The following is a 22,646-nucleotide window of genomic DNA, read 5'->3' on the forward strand; positions in this document are numbered from 1 at the left end:
TGAAAAAGGAAGAGACCTGTTAACAATAAAGTTCATGGAATATGCTGCCTTTTCTTCCAAGACCCCCAAAGTCTTTATCCATGTTAAATATTAATATTTAGGCAGTATTATTCCAGTTTTGTTAATAGGAAAATTGAGGCCAAGTATTTAAAGAAATTGGGCACAGAGCAATAACTGGAAGCTGTTTTCAGACTCTACGCCTATCCAAATTTCTTTCAAAGTTGCTTTTCTCCATAATGTTGTTTTTATGTAAATTGTTCTAATTCCGCTCCTCTTACTCTGCATCATTTCATGGAGGTCTTCATATGAAATTATTCCCGTGTGTGTATATTATATGGATCTATTCATGCATGTTATTCCCACATTCTTCCCACCCCCTCTCCCAGAGATAAGGTCCTTTTCCATCACTGTATTTTTAATTTAAGTATATTGCTTCCTTTAGTTCTCATCTCCATCTCCTCCTTTTCTGATTACCCTAGATGTTAGCCAAACTCCACCTTTATCCAAAAATTGAGGGTTACTGGGGTAGTGGAGGTTGGATGAGGGTTGGTGAATATATCCTATATTTTTCTGTGTACCTGTCTCCCCCTAGTAAAACAATCACTCGGGAGCAGCTAGGTGGCGCAGTGGATAAAGCACTGGCCTTGGATTCAGAAGTACCTGAGTTCAAATCCGGCCTCAGACACTTGACACTTACTAGCTGTGTGACCCTGGGCAAATCACTTAACCCCCATTGCCCCGCAAAAAACCAACCAAACAATCACTCTAAGAGCAGGAATGGTCTCACATAAGTGTGTAGTATCCCCAGATAAAAATCACTTAATAAACGCCTGGCATATGTTTTTCATGACTTCAGATGTAGGGATTGCTCACCTTCGCAAGAAGGATGTGGGAAGTAGACATAGAATTTGAAACTAAAAATGTTTTTTAAATAATTGTTTAAAATTTTTTTACCTGTACTTGGGACACTTCATGAGATAAATAAAAATAATTTAGAAAAATAAATGCTTTCTGATTGTCTGGTATCACGAGCACTTGGTAAATACTTGCTGAATTGAATTTCCCCTGTTTAGGTCCTCAGTGATCAACAATTGATACTATTTATCATCAACAATAACCATATTACTCTATGTACTGATCCATGAACCATCCTCAGATCCTCTCTAGTGACAAAGGCAGCCACTTTGGAGGTATATATTCTTTGGTACTGGGCTATATTCTTGTTATCTTATGCCTATCACCAAACCACACATTTTTCTCTCTAAAAGTTTTCTTTTTTTCAGGGCAATGAGGGTTAAGTGACTTACCCAGGGTCACTCAGCTAGTAAGTGTCAAGTGTCTGAGGCTGGATTTGAACTCAGGTCCTCCTGAATCCAGGGCTGGTGCTTTATCCACTGCGCCACCTAGTTGCCCCCTAAAAGTTTTCTTCTGTTTTTTCGTGTTCTGAAAGTGACCCAGAGTTCTTAAAAGCTAAACCAGCAGAAGCCAAGCTCTATTTGGACTAAGCTGGTGAGGTTTGGTAAGTGTGACCTGCCCACCCCCCTCTGCCATCCGAGAACCAATAAAACCAAGTTAAGAGAAGTTGACCAACTTGGTGCTACCCATCAGCAGACAAAAAGACTCTTCTTTATCACCTCCCTCCTGTGAATTTCTTTGGTGAAAAAAGTTGCTGCCACTGAACAAATTACAAATCATAGGATTATAATATTCAGACTTTTGAAATATTGAGGTAAAAAAAAACCTTCTCCAGCTCAGATGAGGAAACTGAGGCAAACAAGGTTAAGTGACTTGCCCAGGGTCACACAGCTAATAAGCGTCTGAGGCTGGATTTGAACTCAGGAAAATTAGTCTTCCTGACTCCAGACCCGGCACTCTATCCACTTCACCACTAGCTTTTTTCAAAACCTCATTCGAGCAGTACCTCCTACATGAGAACTTTCCTCTCTTCTTTCTCTGCCTCCTTCCCTCTGCTAAAAGTCCCTCCTCTCCCCCCTGACTAGCCAGCCGTCAGCTTGGATTTACTAGGATCTTTATTTTCGATCCACTTATTGTATGCATACATGCATCTTACCCCAATAAAATTTAAGCTTCGTGCTACTAGAGAGTGTTTGATTTTTGTCTTTGAACTCCTATGTACCTGAAACGGAGTCAGGTTTAATACATGCTCCAGATTGTTGTTGTTCCCCTTTGCAGGGGACTTTGGCATGCACCGAATCCAGTCAAGATCCAGCTCTGTAAACTCTTTCCTTCAGGCTGCAAAACCCTGTAGGTGTATGTCGATAAGATGGAAAATAGATAGTCTGTGACAACTCAAACTAGTTTTCATTTTTTGACCTGAAGTTTATGGGGGGGGGTGGGATTTAGCTTCAATTTCCTCTTGACTCATAGAAAATAACCATTTTGGCGATCTGTACTCAAAAAAAAAAAAAAAACCAACTGATACCAGCAGCATAGCTTAGGAAAATAGCATGTCCACTTGTACTTCGTTTTTGCCACACAGATGGCTGAAATATCAGGGAAGCTGGTATAAGCAATTTCCTGGACCACTTGCTCAGAAAGCACTGAGAGATTTGTCAACAAAAAAAGTGGCAGCAAAGCTTGAAGGGAAAAAAAAAAACAAGAGAGAGATTTAGGGAAGTAGAAAGGGGATTTTTTTTTTTCAAAAAAACATGGTAAAAGTGAGACAGCCACTGACAAGAGAAAATGAAATCTCTTTCCACTAAATCTACGCACTATAGTTACAGAGTAAACTTCCCCACACTACTGAGAAACATAAGCCTCAACCCCTGGGGGTAGGAAGAAGGGAGATTTATGGTCTCCATTCCAAAAGGCTAGTTTTGAGTCCATATCATAAAGAACTGAATAGACTTACCTCAGATCGGCAGAAAGGAGAGAAAAGAGGTATTAATATTTAAAGGTTTCAGAGTGTTCTTACATACAGTATCACAAGTGAGCATTCCCAACAGTGTTGTGAGATAAGTATCGGAGATGTCATTCTCACCATTTTATAGCTGAGGAAGACTGAGGCTCAACAAAGGCTAAGCGACTTGCCCAAGGTCACATAGCTCGCGTCAGAAATAGAGATCTGAACTCAAGTTGTCCTAAATCCAAGAACAGCAGCACTTCATCTGTTATGACGTGATCCCTTGTCAGAAATGATCAATTCTTCCCCGCCTCCCGCATTTAACAGATAAGAAAAGGGAACTGTGGTTTTGGTAAGTGAATTCTCTGAGAGACCACACAGACCTTATGGGGGAGAGCTAGGATTTGAACACATGTCCCCTGACTCAGATTCCACTGCCTCCCTGGGGCTCGCATACTAAAAGCTGAAGTCTCTAGTGAGTCAGAACACGAGAGCTCACGCTCAGATTTTAAGAGTAGTTAGTATGAATCAGGTTCATTGGAAATCTCGAAGGTCACCCAGTAAGAGTCGCAGTGGAGAGAGCATTAGAGCCAGGAAGAGCTAGCTTTCATTCAACCCCTAGCAGGTATACTACCTATGTGCCCTTGAGCAAACCTTTTAACCTCTCTATGACTCAGTTTCCTGATCTGTAAAATAAGGGGGCTCTTCTAAATGGCCCCTAAGCTTACTCCCAACTCCAAATGTATGGCAAAGCATGTGTCTTAATCACAAGAAAAGAAAGAACATAAATAAATCATCTCTTACTCATTTTTTCTTACATGCCAAAGTCACTGCAGCTGAACAACATCACCAAAGTCATTCTCATTCTCTCTAGCCCCACAGCCTACATTTTCTTCTGAGCTTTTCTCATTTATCCATCTGGTTGACTCCCACCTTGGCCTCCCTGTTTAGCCCAAATGATCTCCTGGATCCAAGATATTTTCAATACAGCTTGAGAGTGTATGCTCCATCACCTCCATATTGCTGTGGCCACCCCTTACATCCTTGTTCCCCTGTTTCCTTCTGCTTTACCCCCATCAAATTTACTCCAACTGCTCATCTTGCAGCCAACATTTTGGGATATCTCTATTTTTTTTTAAATCAATAAACCAATATCACTAATACCAGCTTCCTCACTGTCAATGTAACTTATCACCTCCATAAGTGCCCGCCCCCAAGCTGGTGATAGTGATAAGATAGAGAAAATGGTCAACTGATAGCAGGAAGAAAGAAGACATATGGGAGACTTAGCCAGTCAACATTCTAAAGTTTCAGAGTAACCAGTCACCAATAAACATGAGCTAACTTTACTATATTGACTTTTTTCCATATGGGGCCAGAAATGTGGTCTTTTGTTTTGTTTTTGTTTTTGTTTTTTGTGGGGCAATGAGGGTTAGTGACTTGCCCAGGGTCACACAGCTAGTAAGTGTCAAGGGTCTGAATTCAGATTTGAACTCGGGTCTTCCTGATTCCAGGGCTGGTGCTCTATCCACTGTACCACCTAGCTTCCCTTTTTGTTTTGTTTTTGTTTGTTTGTTTGTTTATTTTAATGAAATTGGATTTAACATTCTCTTCAATCTTTTTTTAAATTTTTTTTTCTTTTTTTTTTTTGCACAGAGCAATGAGGGTTAAGTGACTTGTCCAGGGCCACACAGCTAGTAAATGTCAAGTGTCTTGGGCTGGATTTGAACTCATAGAAATGTGGTGTTAATAGTACTGGGAGCTCCCAGTAAAGAAATGACTCCCAGTGATGCAGCTGAGCATTTGCTCTCCCAGTGTTCCCAAGGCAATGAGAGATTATGTGAGGTCAGCTTCGTAGATACTATTCCAAATTCCACAACAATGACAAAGGGATGGACCACAGATATAGAGCCTGAAGGAACCTCAGCAATCATTTTATGGAAGAAACTAAGTCCTAGGGAATTTAATGACTTATCTGAGGTCACACAGGTAGCATCTGAAGGGGAGGTAGGCACTATTATCTCCTAGTGACATAATTGGAAACTGAGACTGGGAGATGTTAATATCACCCAGTAAATATCTGAGGCAGGATTTGACCTCAGATCTTCTTGACTTCAAATCCAACACCTTCTCCACAGTGTGATCTACTGAACACCTACTGTGTGCAATGCTGATCTCATATGATGCAAAGACAAAAAGAAACTTACTCTAAAGAGTTTATATTACACTAGAATTATGTCTGGAAGAACATAGGACAATGAACATTATTATATCTGGAAGACCATTTCCACATTATCTTACACATAATAGGCACTTACTAGATGTTTACTGACTGACTGGAAGAAGTCTTTTTGTCCTTTTCTTTCTCAAAGCTAAAACAGTATCTATTTAATCCTAGAAGGCAAGTCTCCATCCTATCTATTAGCATATCAAAAGGTATTGAACAATTTGCCCAGGATAAAGGTAAACCCAAACACTTTTTTTTTTTGACTTGATAAGCTCAAACATCTGAGTCAAACCTCTCAACAGGAAGGAACCATGAGTCAAACCAAGGATGCTCCAGGTAGAAAACAGTCATGTCAACATAGCCATAAAATACAACTTTACTGAACCTCGATGGGCAGCTATGTAGCTATTCAATGAAGGAAAAAGTTAACTTTGTATCATGAACACGATCATTCTTTTAAGGTCTGAATGCTGACTGTCATGCATGTATCATGGCAGTCAGCACACTCTTGTGGGTGCTTACCAAAGGCTATTATGAAGACTATGAACTATTTTCTCTGAAAGAGCCACCAGCTCTGAGCTTCTCCCCAAAACACACTCAAGCAAGCTGAGTCTGTAGGTGCCTTTCTTACGGTTCAGCTATTTGCATACCACCAGTTTCATCTACGTCAAATTTCAGACTTTTAAAAACCACACAGATAGGAAAGGAAAAGGTTAGCACTCCTCCTCGCAGACCAGCAATGGGGTGGTTACTGGCTAGGGCCAGCTGAACATTTCTCTATAAACCTTCAAGTTAAGCCAGAAACAATCACTCCAGGTACGTGCTATAAAAGACTTTTAATATTCTCTTTCTTTGGAGGGCGAATCGATGGTTTTTCTATATCTAAAGCATGGGGAGGGTGGAAATGTCCAGCACATTCTAGGCTTTAGTTGGAAACATCCATATTTTTGGACTAAGCCCTTCCAGAAATACTGGCTAGAGACCCAGAACCTGAATTGCTGGCTAACCTGGGGCAGCTTGTTAAGGAAGGGGGCTTCATTCCAGTCTCTACAGTTAAGTATCTGTGTTAAACAGAAGAAGTCAATTAACAGTGACCTCTAAGGTATCTTTTGAGCTCTGAATCTAAGCCACATGACCTTGGGACAATTCCTTCTCTCCTTAAAGAGTCCATCGCTCTCTTAAATAGGAAGCTCTTTCCATTTTATAAGGATGAGGGAGAATGGTCAAGCATTCAACCTTTGGATTTCCGAGACTTGAGGCTGGAGAAAACCTGAAGTTTGGGGCCTTTATATTTGGGTGAAGCTTCTCAAAATGCCTCTCCTCTAGAAACAGGGCCATGATTTGTTTCAGTAAAATTCTTCAGTGGCTCTTGTGTCATTGTCCCTTGGGGCTTTTTATTTTATTATTTTTTTTGTGAGGCAGTTGGGGTTAAGTGACTTGCCCAGGGTCACACAGCTAGAAAGTGTCAAGTGTCTGATGCTGGATTTGAACTCAGGTCGTCCTTAATTGAGGACCAGTGTTTTATCCACTGTGCTACCTAGCTGCCCCTGGGGCTTTTTAATAATGGTAAAGCCTAATCTGTCTCTATGGAAGAGGCAAAGATGAGTTGGTGGAGAGAAAACTTGAATTCTTTTCTTTTTTTGTTGTCCTCGTATGCTCATCTCACTTCCCCAGTGCCTCAAACTCCCATAGTGCTACAAATCATGTTTATGATTCCGAACAGTAAGAAAATCCTGAAATGTCCTGAAAATCAGAAAGATGATTTATTGTTCAGTATCATTTCTCTATTAAGTAAGCTGTGTCTTTATCACATTCTCCAAATTGTTCTAAAATGGATATCCCATGCTCGGTATATATGAACTTCTATCAAATGCAAATATTAAACCAATTTGGATCTCTGATTCCGAGAAGGAAGAGGGTTTAAAGATCATCTGGTCTGATTCTCACATTTTATAGATAATTGAAGCTCGGAGGAAAATTGACTTATAGGTCACTTTGTAAGGGGCAGGCAGGATCTGAACCCAGGTCCAATGACTAAACCTTCCACCCGCTCCCTTTTTAAAAAAAAGATTATGTACCAGAGGCCTAAGATCATAGAGTAGAGATAGAAGGGATCTCAGAGGGTATATAGCTCAACCCCCTCTTTTTTACAGATGAGGCTGAGTTAAATGACTTGTCCAAGATGATACAGGTACCAAGTGACTGGGCTGACATTTGACCTCGAGTCCTCTAACTCCAGACCCAGGGCTCTTGCACATCCTATTCCTCAACCACCTTGGCCAAACAATTTTTTCTGCATAATTAATAAAAGGATGTATGTGAAGCAACTCCCATGGGGAAAGGTGTGGGGAGGGGACCAGACATGCATGAAAAAGTAGGAGAACAGCAGAGCATGAAATTCACAACTGTTTGTTATTATTACCTACTGACTAAGGGCCAGGCATCATGCTAGGTTTTGTAAATATAAAGAAAACAAACAATATGGTCCTTGCTCTCAAGGAGATTAGATTCTACTGCCTGTGGTAATGGATAAACTCCTTAATTTGCAGTCAGGAAAAGCTGGGCTCAAATAGCTCACCAGCTGTGAGACCCTGGGCTGGGTATTTGGTGGGGATGGGCAGAAAAGAAATAAGTATTTATATAGTGCTTATTATACGCTGAGTACTTTACCATTATTATCTTTTTGGAGCCTCATCATATCCCTAAGAGGTAGGTGCAATTATACCCACTTTACAGAGGAGAAAACAGAGGCAGTTAGCAATAAAGTGACTTGCTCAGGGTCACACAGCTAGTGAGTATCTGAGGGCAGATTTGAACTCAGATCTTCCTGACTGCAGGCCCAGCACACGATCCACTGAGCCATCCAAGCTGCCTCAATTAGTGTCTCTCAGCCTCAGTTACCTTATCGGTAAGCACCTGCTTTAGAGGGTCGTTGGTATAGATAAATTGGGATAATACACTTAGACCATTTTACAAATCTCCATAAATGTCTATTATTATTTATTCCTGGGGGGGGGCAGGGAAGAAGCAGAGCACACATAAGACCATGAACATACATAAGCAAATACAATTATACAAAGAAATTTCGAGAGAGTGAGAGCTCTGTCAAGGAGGGAAGGCAAAGAAAGGCCTCCTGGGAAGCAGCCCCTGATCTGTGCTTGTGGAAGGAAGTGAGGACTGTAATGCTCTAATCGTGAGCTAAATAACGTGGTCCAGATGGCCACAGCCATTAGATGTCCAGGGCAGGGCACATTAGCCAGGGCTAAAGTAGTGAGGGGAGGCTTCTGGGAAAGCTTTGGCCTTAAGCTGGTCCTTAGGGCATCAATAAAAGGAGAGAACTACCTGAGCACAAGCACAGAAAGGAAGATGGACACAGCTAGTCCCTAAGGAAGTGAGGGAGTCAGAGTTATCTCAAAGGGAAGGTGCATATTGGGGAAATAAAGTGAAATAAAAATAGCAACAACAGCATCTCATAATTCCATCGGGCTTTAAGGCTTTTCCCCTAACAATAACCCCTAAGGGCTAGGTGGAGCCAGAATTCTCATTCCCATTTTATACAACAGGCAATAGTGGCTTCTCAGGCAGGGAAAGGGAGTTTCTTGTCTTTGGTCACACAGTGAAGGATGTCTCCCATCCTGTTTTAGAACTTTATTGTTAGATGTTAAGGCTTTTGGGGGTGAGGGTTCAGAGTGGTGATTTTATCAATATAGGGAACTCCCCAGGAGGGAAATTCCTCCTACCAACGTCAAATTGGCAACTTCTCAGCCACATTACAGGGTAGTTGAAGGAAAGTTCCCCATACAAATCAGTAAGAGCTTGGCTGGGTTCAAGCCCTGCTTCTGACCCATATGCTAAGAAAAAAGAAAATGGAAGATAAATTGTGTCCGTGTTGGCATTTCAGTTACATGTGAACAAAAGGCTTACTTAAGAGACTGAGGTTTTCAGGGAGAGCTTTACTGAAGGCCCAAAGGCTCACTAGTTCAGAGCCAATTTGGAAGGAGATTAAAAAACAGGAAGAAAGGGACTGGATCATGCAATGCCCTTAAAGCCTGAGAGAGGGGATTAAGAATGGATAAGGTTGGGAAAAGGTCAAATTCAAAACATCCAGACCCAGGTTTCCATTTACATAAAAAATTTTAGATTTACATGACATTTTCTTTCTTTCTTTTTTTTTTTAGTGAGGCAATTGGGGTTAAGTGACTTGCCCAGGGTCACACAGCTAGTAAGTGTTAAGTGTCTGAGGCCGGATTTGAACTCAGGTACTCCTGACTCCAGGGCAGGTGCTCTATCCACTGCACCACCTAGCTGCCCCTACATGACATTTTACATGTTCATTACATAGACAAAAACATAAAATTTCATCAGATTCTACTCTTGTCTCTCACACAGAGGGATATCTTTTCCTCCAGGTGTTCAGTTAAGGGAAGGGAAAATCACTTCCAGGGATACAGATTCCTCAGCTGGGCATTTTCACCCTTTCCCATCAGGCTTCCCTTTCAGAATCCTTTTACAGCCATAATGGACTTTTCACTGTTAAATGAACTCAGCATTCCATCTCTTCTTCCTTTTATGCATTCCGCACTTCACTCTACTGCCCTAAATCCTTCTCTCTCTCTTCTCTTTCCTCACCTCCCAGGAGATGAGGTGCCACCTACTTGCTGAAGCCCTCCCACACCCCAGTTACTGTAACTTTTTCCCTCCTCAAATTTTCTTGGATTAATTTATCTGTGTACATCTCTATCCACAATGGCATCTAAGGTCTTCAAGGACATTGAGTATTTGGTGCACAGGAAGAACTCAATACATTTCTGTTAAACTTAATTAACTTGGGTGCAATTATTTGATTTTCCATATCAACCCATCATTGAAAGCAATTATGAAGTGACGACCCCCCTTTCTATATCTATATCAATATTGATATAGGAGTCAGTCACTGCTAAGCCCTGTGGGCTCCAGGAAAAGGAAAAACAGCCTCTCCCCCTGAAGGTATCTACATTCCAGTGGGCCAGAAGTCACTTAATCCCTCCACCCTAAAATGAGAGCACTGGACAGTAGAGTTTCTAAGGCCCCTCTCGACTCGAAATCAATGAACTGCTCCTCTTATAAAAACTGAAATATCGAAATTATTCAGTGTTGCAAGAAAGTGAATAATCAAGAGGACCCGCTGCAGGAAATATTCTTGAGGACTCATTGATTTAATTCATTCTGACCTTAAAAGAGGTAGGTTCTCATCATCAAAGAAATCTAATTTTGGAACTTTAGAAACCATAGTGCATCCCCTTGCCCCCATTTTGCAGATGAGGAAATATTTCAGCTTCCTCTTCTGCAAAGTAGAAGCAGTTTAGTGATAGTATAAGTGTACAATAAGTAATTAAGGTTCACATACCAGGAGCCAATAGATGGAACAATAGATGGACGTGGCAATGGACTCCCCAATCCCTAGGTGGGCCACTTAGCATTTGGAAATTAAGCCAAATGACCCGTTTTCCATCCCCTCAGCTCAGCATTTCATCTACCTCTTAGCATTTTGGGGGTGCCTTCCTATGCCTCCACATGTACAATGCATCCCACCCCCTCATCTCTGCCTCAGAATCCCTCTGCTTCCTTCAAGGCTTTGCTCATCATCCTTTCTTAAAGGCAGCCTTCCCTGATCCCTCTAGCAGTCTCCCCTTCCACCAATGATACTGTAATAACCTGGTTAATTAGTGTCTACTATCACAAAATTTAAGGATCTTAAAGTCAGGGTTTGTCCTTTGCTTCTTTTTTTGTATTGCCAGCACCTAACACCATCCCTTGTATATTGTGACCATTTAGCAAAAGCTTGCTACACCTGGAGCTTGCAGCAACTCAGCTAAATTCACCGTGGGCTGCAGGATGTGTCGTGTACCGTTTGTGGCCTGAGACCGTCAGCAAAAGCCCCAGTGAAAACACTAGGCTGTTAAATCCCTGTCTTGTGGCCACCCAGTTGGCCAAAACAGGAACACACCTAACCTTCGATTTGGATTGTACAGGACTTAACCCCACAAAAGAAAATTCTCCAATTCAAATACTTGATCAGCCCATTTATTTATTGTCAGCACATTTATCTACTAGAAATTGCAGTAACGAGTGGGGAGATCATTTCCCCACCATCTGGTAACAAATGGGTAGATTCTAGACTAGATCCAGAGTGCCCTAAATCCTTTCATTTGTTGACCAGAAAATAAGTACACCAAGTCACTTAACCACTCTGAGCCTCAGTTTGGAAAGAGGAAACATATTGACATCATCGTTCATCATGCAAAGAACAGAATCTAAATAAGTGAAAATATGCTAGTTTTCTATTTGGTATCGAGCACCATGATTGACCAACACTTTTTTTTTCTTTCTTTTTTTTTTTTAACGGGGCAATGAGGGTTTAAGTGACTTGCCCAAGGTCACACAGCCAGTAAGTGTCGAGTGTCTGAGGCTGGATTTGAACTCAGGTCCTCCTGAATCCAGGGCCAGTGCTTTATGCATTGCGCCACCTAGTTGCCCATAACCAACACTCTTAATCTTATGAACTCAGCTCGTTGATCAGTTGTTCTCTCAGTTGAAAGCTTTCCATCATCCCCATTTCTTCATCCTGCAAATGTCTCAGTGTTGCCGTATTTTACCTGTATGGCTATGGGGAAGTGAAGATAACTTCCCTCGGGCTTCAGTTTCCACATAAATGAGGAGGTTAGACTAGACGACATGAACTCTCCTCTCCCTTTCCAGGTCTAAACCTATTGGGCTATGAGCTCGTCCAGTTTTAACCTGCAATGAGCCTCAGCAATGAAGAGCCCCAAAAGCTTCACAAAATGTTTTTATTTTTCACCCACAAATCAAACCATTGGAGACCCACTTCCTCTACGTTTCTGAGAACTTCAGTGTCTTTATCTCCTCTTCAAACACACTTCCCTAGTTAACAACTGAAAAGTTAAAAAAATATGAAGGAGTATGTGCATCTGTGTGTGCGCGTGTATGTGAGAGAGAAAATAGAAAGCCTGACAGGGCAGACAAGCAAGATGCCATGACTTTGGGCCACATTCAAAAGGGCTGTTGGGATTCTGGTCCCTCTGCAGTATGCCCTGGTCAGATCATATGTGAGGTATTCACTGTGCTCTCTTTGGGGTCTCTCTTGCTTACAGGTCTAGCCCTCTTTCCACTATAAGATCCCACCTCACCAGTTTTCCTAAATTGTGATTTTCTCAAATTAAATCTGCTTGCAGGGCTTCCCCCTCCTGGGATCTTCTGGACACCTCCACATCTTTGCCTTTTCAAAAACAAAATGGATTCCAACAGCTCTTCCATTTGTATGATCTACAAAGACCTGGAGCCATTTACGTATTTCTTCTACTTGATCTTCCTCATTGGAATTATTGGGAGCTGTTTTGCAGTCTGGGCATTCACCCAGAAAGATGCAAACCCCAAGTGTGTGAGCATATACTTAATTAACTTGCTCACAGCAGATTTCTTGCTCACCCTAGCACTGCCAGTGAAAATTACTGTCGACTTAGGGGTGGCCCCATGGAAGTTAAAGATTTTCCACTGCCAAGTGACCGCCTGCCTAATCTACATCAACATGTACTTATCGATTATATTTTTAGCCTTTGTCAGCATGGATCGTTATCTCCAGTTGATACACAGCTGCAAAATTTACCGGATACAAGAGCCTGGCTTTGCCAAAATGATTTCCACTGTGGTGTGGTTGATGGTTCTCCTGATAATGGTACCCAACATGGTGATTCCCATTAATGACATTAAAGAAAAGCCAATAGTGGGCTGCATGGAATTCAAAAAGGATTTTGGAAGGAACTGGCACATATTTACTAATTTCATATGTGTGGCAATATTCCTAAACTTCTCGGCAATCGTTTTAATATCTAACTGCCTTGTCATCCGCCAGCTCTATCGAAAAAAAGACAGCGAGAACTACGCGAATGTTAAACGGGCTATGATCAATATACTGCTGGTGACTGGAAGCTACATTATCTGTTTTGTTCCTTACCACATTGTTAGGATCCCCTACACTCTCAGTCAGAGCAATGTCATAACTGACTGCCCAACCAAGATCTCGCTCTTTAAAGCTAAGGAAGCAACCTTACTGTTAGCGGTATCAAACCTCTGTTTTGACCCAATTATATACTATAACCTCTCGAAAGCATTCCGATTAAAAGTGACAGAGACATTTGCATCGCATAAAGAGACAAGCGTCCACCAAGGAAAACCGAGGCATGCAAGCGAACTGTAAGGGAACCACATTTTAGAATTCTCACAAAATACAGACTGAAAAATCTATATGAGAAGGAGTAAAAGTATTTGCCTGACAAAACCATTGGACTAGTGTTCATTTTAGCCATGGGTCAGTAGCAATATCAAATCAAACAAGTGAGGATCTCTTGGTCTGCAGACACTGCCCGTAATGAAAGCAAACCAGCTGGTGATTGCTCATATGCCTTAACCAAAATATTTATACAAAAACCTAGCAAGTTGTGTGGAATAACAGATGCAAAACAAAGCAATACCCTTGGCATCTAAATGAAGCTTATGAAACAGACTCAATGAATCAGTCAGAAATTGATGGTGTATGGAACAGTTTTAAGACTCCTGGAATTACCTTCTTGTTTAAAGTGACCAAAATAGTCTCAATAAAAGTGTCCAAGAAATACTAATGGCAATGGACCTGTAAAGGTACTAAGTAACCGATCCAGTCTATCCACCATTCCAATGAAAGCAGTTTTTACAACTCTCTTGACTGTGGTGTAATTTTCAGAATTTCATCTGTATTAATGCATAAGAAATCTGAAAGGATTTGAAGGAAGCTTTGAAACATAGTAATTTGATTTTTAATAGTCTTAGATGATTATATTCTACCTGAAGGCTGCAAATAAAGTTTGTACAATTTTAATAATAGTTTTAATAGTTTGATAATAATTTTGCTATTTCTGGTAAAGAAAAATGGTACAGAGGAATAAACATTGACTCTGACATCAGAGCACCAGGGTTAACATCCTATGTCTGACATTAACTTTCTGTGAGACCTTGGGAGACTCACGTAACTTCTCTGAGCTTCAGTTTCCCCCTTTGTAAAAAGAAGGGACTAGATTAGATGGCCTCAGAGGGTCCTAGATCTAGATTTATGATCTTATAAACCAATGAAAGCTAATAATCATATGATATTATCAAATATAACATCATTACAAAAATCTGAGCATCATAAATACTACAATATCATTTTAAGGGAAAAAATACTCAATTTTTTGACCCCTGATTCCTAAAAATATAACCAAGAGTGGTGTTTGTCCAGTTGTAGAAGAATCTTGTACCATAGAACATGGTAAAAATTACCGAATCCTAGCAGTGGAAAGTGTCTTTTTCAGGCTATGCAGATGCTAAAAACCACATGGCATTCCTGAACAGTACACTGGGAAGTGGGAAATATTGGCATTTAGAGTAAAAGGGCAGGTTCCTCTCTACTGTTCTCATTGATGCTTTGGGACTCACATCTTTCTTGTCACAAAAACTACTTTCTCAGGTAGGTCACAGATTTGGAACTAGGAGGGACCTTAGTGATCATCTTGTCCTATACTCTCATTTTATAGATGAGAGAACTAGGATCTAGAAATTTGAGTGAATTGCCTAAGATCACAGAGGGAATAAAATAACAGGTCTGGGATTTGAGCCCAAACCCCCTAAATTCAAATCAGCATTCTTTAGCACATTCCTTGTGTAGGCTACCGTAAACCATCTCTACTTCCAAAAAAGTAGAAGTCAACAGATAACATCAAATTAGAAGGCATTGGAAACGAGTAGATGGATTAAAATTAGGGGTATAAGCTTGAACATGGTAATTAAAACAGATTTGTTTCTTTTAGGGCTAGTTAGCTTGGTATCGGTGTGCATACACACATTTAGGGTACACATACATCCTGTAACAAAGGATTCACCATAGGTCCCTGCCACTGGACAGCCATTTTTCAAATGTCTGTATAATTTTAAAAAATCATAAAAGAGAACATGGATTTCTCCATGTAAAATATTGGCATAAGGATCCACATTTTTTAAAAATGGCTACAGCTCTCATTTCTTCTTATCTTCACTATGACCTTGTGCAGTAGCTGTGGTAGCTATTATGCCAGAGATTTTATAGAGGAGGGAGACAAGTTATAAGAAAATTCACACTTTTCATGGCCAAGCCTTGACCAGAAGCCAAGTTATATGAATTAGTTAGCCCAAGTATCATCCTATTCTATGTCAATCAATCAATAAGGCCTTAAGTGCTGAGCTTTAGTATACAAAGAAAAAATCAAAACCATCAGTCCTCGAATTGAGTCTAGAAGGAAGTCTGTGATTTTAAGAGAAAGGAGTGAGGAGAGAAAGACTACTTCATGAGGCATGGAGGGGTTATGATATGCCTCAGAGGAGGGAGGAAATCCTTCTGCCAGTGAAATCATTAACCTTGAAATACAAAGAAATACTTATTAGAAAGCATTTAGACAGCAAGTGAGCATCTTGTGGTCAAATCTGTAAAGGCTGAGATCAGTGGCCAAATGAGCAGATCCCTAATGTCAGTGAAGGTCCATAGCCAAATACACTATAAACTCTACAGAGGAGTAGCAGAGCATCTTACCTGTAAAGGGTCTGTTCCCAGCACCTTCCCAGTTGACAACATCAATATGTTGTTGCATGAGATAAATACTAAGACAATTCTACCCCATCCCATCCCCAACATTCAGGGTGGTCTCTTGTACTAGACGTTCACTCTTTCAAGTATTCATACTGCAGCTTAATGAGATCATCTCATTGTCTTATTGAAAAGTAATTTTCACACAGTTAACTGACAAATGTAATTCCATCACTTGATTGATATAACAAATCTAGACTCGGTAGGACCCAACGTAGAGCCCAATCAGAGGGAAACTTTAGGAAGATGCAAAGGGGTGATTAAGACATAATAAGAGGGGGCAGCTAGGTGGTGCAGTGGATAGAGCACCGGCCCTGAATTCAGGAGGACCTGAGTTCAAATCCAGCCTCAGACACTTAACACTTACTAGCTGTGTGACCCTGGGCAAGTCACTTAACCCCAATTGCCTCCCTAAAAAAAAAAAAAAAAGACATAATAAGAGGGGGAAAAGACATAATTAGGGAGAAAGTAGAGTCTTGTCGATCTGAAAAATTATAATTTTATAAAAAAGGAATCCTTGGGAAAAGGCCTTAAAAACCATCCAGGAATAGGGAGCTCTTAGTTCACAAGTGAAAATTCTTCTGTCCTGTCCTTTATACTCTACTCCAAGGGTTACATTTTAGATTCACAAAAGTAATCCTCAATACAAATAAACTTACAAAAATCAAAGCAAAATTGAACATTTGAACACACACGCAAATTAGTAACTGAGAATTAAAATGTTTTCCATTCAGTCTTCCCAAAATTTTCAGCATTAGTAATATCAAAGAAGTAAACCTCCATATTCTCCATCAGAACAACAACAAAAAGCGGACAATTCTTTTCAATGATTCCAAAAATAAGTTCTGGAAATAATACTTTAAACTGACCCAGTTCTCTAGCATCTCCAGCTACAGTGGGTGACTATTCTTAGCTTTGGAAAAAGTATCCACAGAGAATTCCATTGAAATAAAATTATATCTCAACAAAACAAATTTTTTTAAGAACAAATATCCAGTATTGCATTAGATTCATTTTGATTACAGCTAAGCATTAAGGAAGAAAACAGATGCTTCTTTTTTTAACCCAAATCAGGATATCAGATTTTTTAAAAAATGCACTAATGGTCCTTGGCCAAAGGTAAAGAATTTAATTTCCCTTCCATTTCCAAGTGCGATCATTCACTTACCAAAGGTATAGGGAAATGTGTGGCATATTGCAGGTGCCGAAGGAGGTCATAATTGGATGGAAATATTAATTCCCTCTGCTTTTCTCTCTTCACCATCTTCTCACTATTAACTGAAATTCTTCTGTCTAAGGAAGAGTTGGCATTCTCACAGGACTCTCCAGGCATAGGAGAAAAAATCTAAGTCATGTAAAACAAATATTGAAGATTGTAAATGAAAAATTAAAATGTCAAATTATAGCCATATATACCATCTCTACTTAAAAGCATGAGATAGCACTTCAATAATACCTTTTCTTTAGGAGGTCCCTTGAACACAAATTGTTTAACAACATGATTTCATTCATCTTGACAAAATTTACATCAAGGAGGTCGTGGTCAGATGCTATTAATACCATTTTACAGATGAAGAAATTAACATATATAAAAGCTATTTGTCATAGTAATTAGGTAGTAACTTGGAGAACCAGAAGTAAAATAGATGTCTGATTCATTAGACACAGTGTCTAATTTGGGGGGGGAGGAGGAGTTCTGAACCTGTAATTTTATTGGTATAGAGAACTCCCTTTTATAGAAACTCCCTCCACTAACATAGATCAGTAAATCATCTGTAACTGACAGACTTAGTCTGGGGGCATTGACATGTTAAGTGACTTGCCCAGGGTCACACAAGTATGTGTCAGGGTTGAATTAACTCAAGTTAATTCTGCCTCTCTAAATACAAATGATATGCATAAATAATTGTTTTAGGAAAATTATTCAATAGCAGCCACAAAATAAACCATCTGGTTTATGCAAAGAAGTACTAACTGAGATTTATGAGGGAGAAAACATCTGGAACTAAAGCAGCAAGATAGAAAACCAACAGACCAGAATCAGGAAAAGGTATTATCTAGAAGCTGAGGGTGGACCGACAAAGACTGTGCAGGATGTTGTTACACCTTGCACTGTCTTGATAGGACGAGGAGTGATGATGATGCCGAGATGACGTGAAGGGTATATCTGCAATGATCTCTCAGCTGCTCTGATTGGTTCAGAGGCAAGAGAGACAAAATGAAAGACAGAAACTGATATAATGGTACATTAGTGACACTGTCAAAGGCAAAGACAGGAGAATATTTGTAGGACAAGCACAAGAACCACTTTGGGGCATGTAACAAGCAACAAGAAGATGGAGACAAATCGGGAGGATTGAAAAATCAAGAGAATGGAAAAGTGGAACCTACTGGAAATTCTGAACCAAAGTCAGTTTTAAAGTCACTCTTGTCTACGTCATCAAAAATATTAGCAGTTCCTGAGTCAATGCCCATATGTTCCATAATGCTATGCTCCTGATAGGAGTCAGAGAAAGAAAATCACAATGTAAACTGTGTATACGTATTCACAAACGGAAGCTACAGAATATGATGGCATTCTTGAAAAGGCAAGCTTCAATCTCCACCCCCCCCCTCCCCATGCCCTGAAAAAAAATCAGAAAAATCATGATTTTTTTTTTTTTGCTTGACAAATTTGATGTCTTGCCCCATAGTATTCCTGGACATTGTCACACAGTGCACTGGGGAAAGATATGGAGATATTCCCTGGAAAAGAAAATGTCTTTTAAGTATCTTACTACTGGCTATTTCTAATCACCTGCTCATCCATTCTGTTTTTCTTAGTAGAAAGATTTTTGACAACCAAAAGTATAAGGAAGCTTAGGGAGGAAAATGTCCTCAAAAGAATTAGATCTTTACATGTAAGCATGCTGGACAAATTAGAGGAAAAGGGAGTCTATGAGTAAAAGAAAAAAAATAACCATGTCACTTTTACATGCACATCTTATCCTGATAGAAAACTTGGAATTCTCTTTTCTTTTAAAATATATCCACTGTCTGGCCTATCTTGCTTCCGGAGGACCAATGACAAAACACTCTTACCCCTTCTCAAAGGAGAGATGGTAGCTATGGGTGTGGAATGTTACATATCTTTAGATGTGGGTTTTTTTTTTCTTTCTTAATTGTTTTTCTTTGTGGCAAGGCTAGGTTTGACAAGCAGGATATGAGGAAGGACATGAGTAGTGGGAAATGAAAGTGGTATATACATACATATATATTTTTTTCCTAAAAACATCAGTGAAACATGTTTAAAAAGTAAATGTAAATGTAATAAAATATACAAATTTTTCCTAAAGGCAAAATCATAGTTCTGATATGTGTAGCAAAATTTAGACGAGGTAGAGATTTATTACTAAAATCTCTCCTCCTGTCATTTAGCATATCGCATATCCCTACCCTTTTTTCTGTGTCAACTGCAGAAAATGAGCACTGGGAAAAGTGTCCATAAAGCCAAAACTAGCTTACAAGATTTCCCCTTTCTTTCTTTTTTTTTTTTTTTAAAGAATGCCTTTTGTTTTCATTATCACATCCATTTCCAAACAATTTCCTGCCTGCCCCCATTCATCAAGCCATCCTTTGTAACAAAGATTTTAAAAAGGATTTAAAAAAAAAACCCAAAAGGGAAATTGAGCAAAACCAATTCCACTGACTGCCTGGCATTAAAGCTGTCCTGTCCTATATACACCCATAGTTCCCCACTTCTGCCATGAAAAGAGGAAGACACATTTTTGTAAATTCTTCCCAAGGTCCAAGCTTGGTCTTCAAAATTACCTAAGGTTCGGTTTCATTTGATTGTTCTTCCTGTGTCTACGGTTGTGGTCTTTTATAGGAAGTGTTCAAGGCTTTAGCCCACGTCAAAAAAGAGGTCTGGCTACTTTCTAATAGAGCCTGAAGGGGACATTCATCTACACCACATAAGCCATCACAATGGCTTCCCCATTCCAACATGAGCAGTTCTGAGTTTTCATAAATACTCATAATTTATCACAAAACAGCTACCTACACACCACGGAAAGTGAAATTTCCTGACTAATAAAGATCAAATTTTAATTTAAGAGGGAAAAACTACTGGATCTCGTGTTATATTTTGAAAGGTTGGAAAGTGGGTGCTGCACAATGAGAAGGAAAGAGGAAGAAAAGGAAGTTACGAGATGAGAATACACTCTTGATTTTGGGGGACTCAAGATGAATTCATGGAAAGCAAAATAATGCTGATTTTTTGACAAACCAAAACCCAACAATTTTTAAATCAACTATATATAATTTAACACATTAGGGTTTCTATGGTTTACGGAATATGCTGTCATTAAAACTCTGGGTATCTGCTTCTAGCATTATTTAAGTTAAAAAACAATGGTAGAACTAGTCTTCAAATACACTGGGCTCCCTGCCTTCCCACCCTCTATCCCCCGTGGTGGGCTTGAAGCTTGACTAAGTAGGTAGAAGGGTATATTTGGCACCTTACCTCTAATTTCACATCGTTGTCTTTTGAATAATGTTCGTCCAGATTTTCCCCAGGTGGTGACCGTGGACGAGTAGCGGCACTTATGGACAAGTCCCCTCGAGATATCAATGTGCACATGTATGCGTCATGTGAGAAAACATCGTGCCGGATAAACTCACAAAATAGCAGCACCAGATTGACAAATTCGATCTTTTCATATTCGCTATTTGGGTCAGCTATCAGGAAACAAAGGAAACCATTTTCAGCCATTTTCTAGTACCTTGTTGAATGGGTGACAAGCTTCTGCGGTCTGACCAGCAATCACCACCACATGGGATCTTCTGGGAAATCTTGTATTTCGCCAGTGAAGGAAGGAGGACAAAGCACTTGGTATCTAGCGCTTAACTTCATGATTGAAACAAACAGATTAGACTTGGCATCCAGAGATCTGCCCTGGAACATGTCAACAATACTGCTTTTAAGCTTTTTCAGTCTCAAACATGAATCCAATGAACCTTTACTAACCAAAGGGAGGGCAGCCATACTCTGTGTGTGGGGGGGGGGGGCAATTGGGGTTAAATGACTCACCCAGGGTCACACAGTAAGTATTAAGTGCCTGAGACCAGTTTTAAATTTAGGTCCTCCTGACTCCAGGGCCTGTGCTCTATCCATTGCACCACCTAGGTGCTCCAAGGGCAGTCGTACTACCTCTGATATAGTAGCCAGAGTACTGGTCTTGGAGTCAGAAGACCAGAAACTGGCTCTAACTCTCAGTGCCTTAGTTACCCAGATAGGTCATTTCTTCTCTGGGCATCAGTTTCCTCATCATAAAACAGATATAAACAACATTTGCAGCAGCACCACATGGATTCTGTGATGAAAGCAATTTGTAAACATTCGAGCACTGTACGAGTCTGAGTTCCTATGATATTGATATCAGTATGGCAAAATGGGAAGATGGCTGGCCTTGAATCCAGGAAGACCTAGGTTCATGTGCTACTCCCAGCACATAGCAGCTGTATGACCATGGGGAAGTCACCTAAGCCCTCCGTGCTCCAGACAGATTGATATGGCGGAGGGATATGACATGTCAGGAGTTCCCCACCAAGATCCAAACCATGCCCCACTGAAGTCAGTAGGTATGGGCCTTGAATCATCACGGGGTATGGAGTCCTAAGATGCAGTTTTCCAAAGTGAAAGGAGAAGCCCTGAGGTTTTCAATAGCGGGAATAACACAGAGAGAGCCAAAAGACCAAGCTTTGGTTCTGGCCCTGCCATTTACCAGGGGTAAGGTCTGGGCTATGAGAAAATAATGGGTTTGGGGACTTGATTGAAACTACACCTCCCTGAGAACCTGGCCCTCAGAGGGTGTGTCCTCTGAACTCTGACCTCGAGCACATTCTGCTCATGGACCACAACCACCCACTAAGGAGCCCCAGTCCCAACCCTGGTGCCTTGGCTCCTGTCCCAGAGGACCCTTAGAAGTGTTCACACTCAAACAGATGTTATAATCTATCCCATTCTCACAACTGTTAGTACTCTCTCCTTCCCAAAATTCTCCTAGAACACTCCATACAACTATCCTCTTGCCCCTTTATCTTCTAGATACACTGTATATGTAATACTCCCCCAGCCCCACCCCACCCCCCAAAAGAAAGTAACCTGAGGACCCAGGCTCTTTTTATCCTTGTGTCCTCAATGCTAGCACAGTATCTAAGTGCCCAATAAATGCTGGCTGAACTGAGTTCTGAGGTCAGGACGACAGAACCAATATAGTGACAATTAAAATGATTCCAATCCTGGTTATGTTCTGAAGCCCTGTTACCTCCATTATAACTCCTATTTCTTTAGGGCTTCTTCTCCCATCAATTTCTCATTTCCATTCTTCCCATTCCATTCTTCTTCCTACCCTTTCATTCTCCAGCTCAAGTCTTTGCCATCTGCTTCAGAAAGCACACTATTTTATAGCAGATAGAATGCTGGACATGGGAATTGGGGAAATTTAAGTCAGAATCTTACTTCAGACATATACTAGCTGAGTGACGATGCTAGTCACTCAACCTCTTATAGAAATTATATTGATTCTGTATCATTTCTTTTATTGATTCTATTTACAGTTAATTGATTTTTGTCCCATAATTTCCTAAGTCACGGTTCTTTGTCTCTGAACTTAGTACAGGCCAGCTGACTTTCTGAACTGAGTTAAGTTTAGACATCCAGTCCTCCTGCTAATCATCGTTCTATTCTTGCCTCAAGGAAATTTGTTATCTTGGAGGGATGTAGGTAGACACTAGAGAGTCTGGTCCCCTTGTCTCTAACTTTGCAAGTAGACTTAAACAGTGAACACTTCTTAGTCATGGGAGTTCAACTACCTTTTTGAGTTAGT

At 40.3% G+C, this 22,646-nt stretch overlaps 2 protein-coding genes across 2 annotated transcripts in view; one reads left to right on the plus strand and one right to left on the minus strand.

The window, feature by feature from the left end:
* Positions 1 to 22,646, minus strand: part of MED12L (mediator complex subunit 12L) — a 389,065-nt gene that overhangs the window by 247,798 nt on the left and 118,621 nt on the right. The window contains 3 exon segments of the mRNA XM_043991447.1: positions 16,946 to 17,122; positions 18,169 to 18,273; positions 20,282 to 20,496. Coding sequence (XP_043847382.1) covers positions 16,946 to 17,122; positions 18,169 to 18,273; positions 20,282 to 20,496 — 497 coding nt within the window.
* Positions 5,882 to 13,924, plus strand: GPR171 (G protein-coupled receptor 171). The gene is made up of 2 exons (XM_043991445.1): positions 5,882 to 5,906; positions 12,323 to 13,924. The coding sequence occupies exon 2, from the start codon at positions 12,382 to 12,384 to the stop codon at positions 13,342 to 13,344; it is 963 nt and encodes a 320-aa protein (XP_043847380.1). The 5' UTR covers positions 5,882 to 5,906; positions 12,323 to 12,381; the 3' UTR covers positions 13,345 to 13,924.

Source organism: Dromiciops gliroides, chromosome 3 (genome assembly GCF_019393635.1).
Source record: "Dromiciops gliroides isolate mDroGli1 chromosome 3, mDroGli1.pri, whole genome shotgun sequence".
NCBI classification, from domain to species: Eukaryota; Metazoa; Chordata; class Mammalia; order Microbiotheria; family Microbiotheriidae; genus Dromiciops; species Dromiciops gliroides.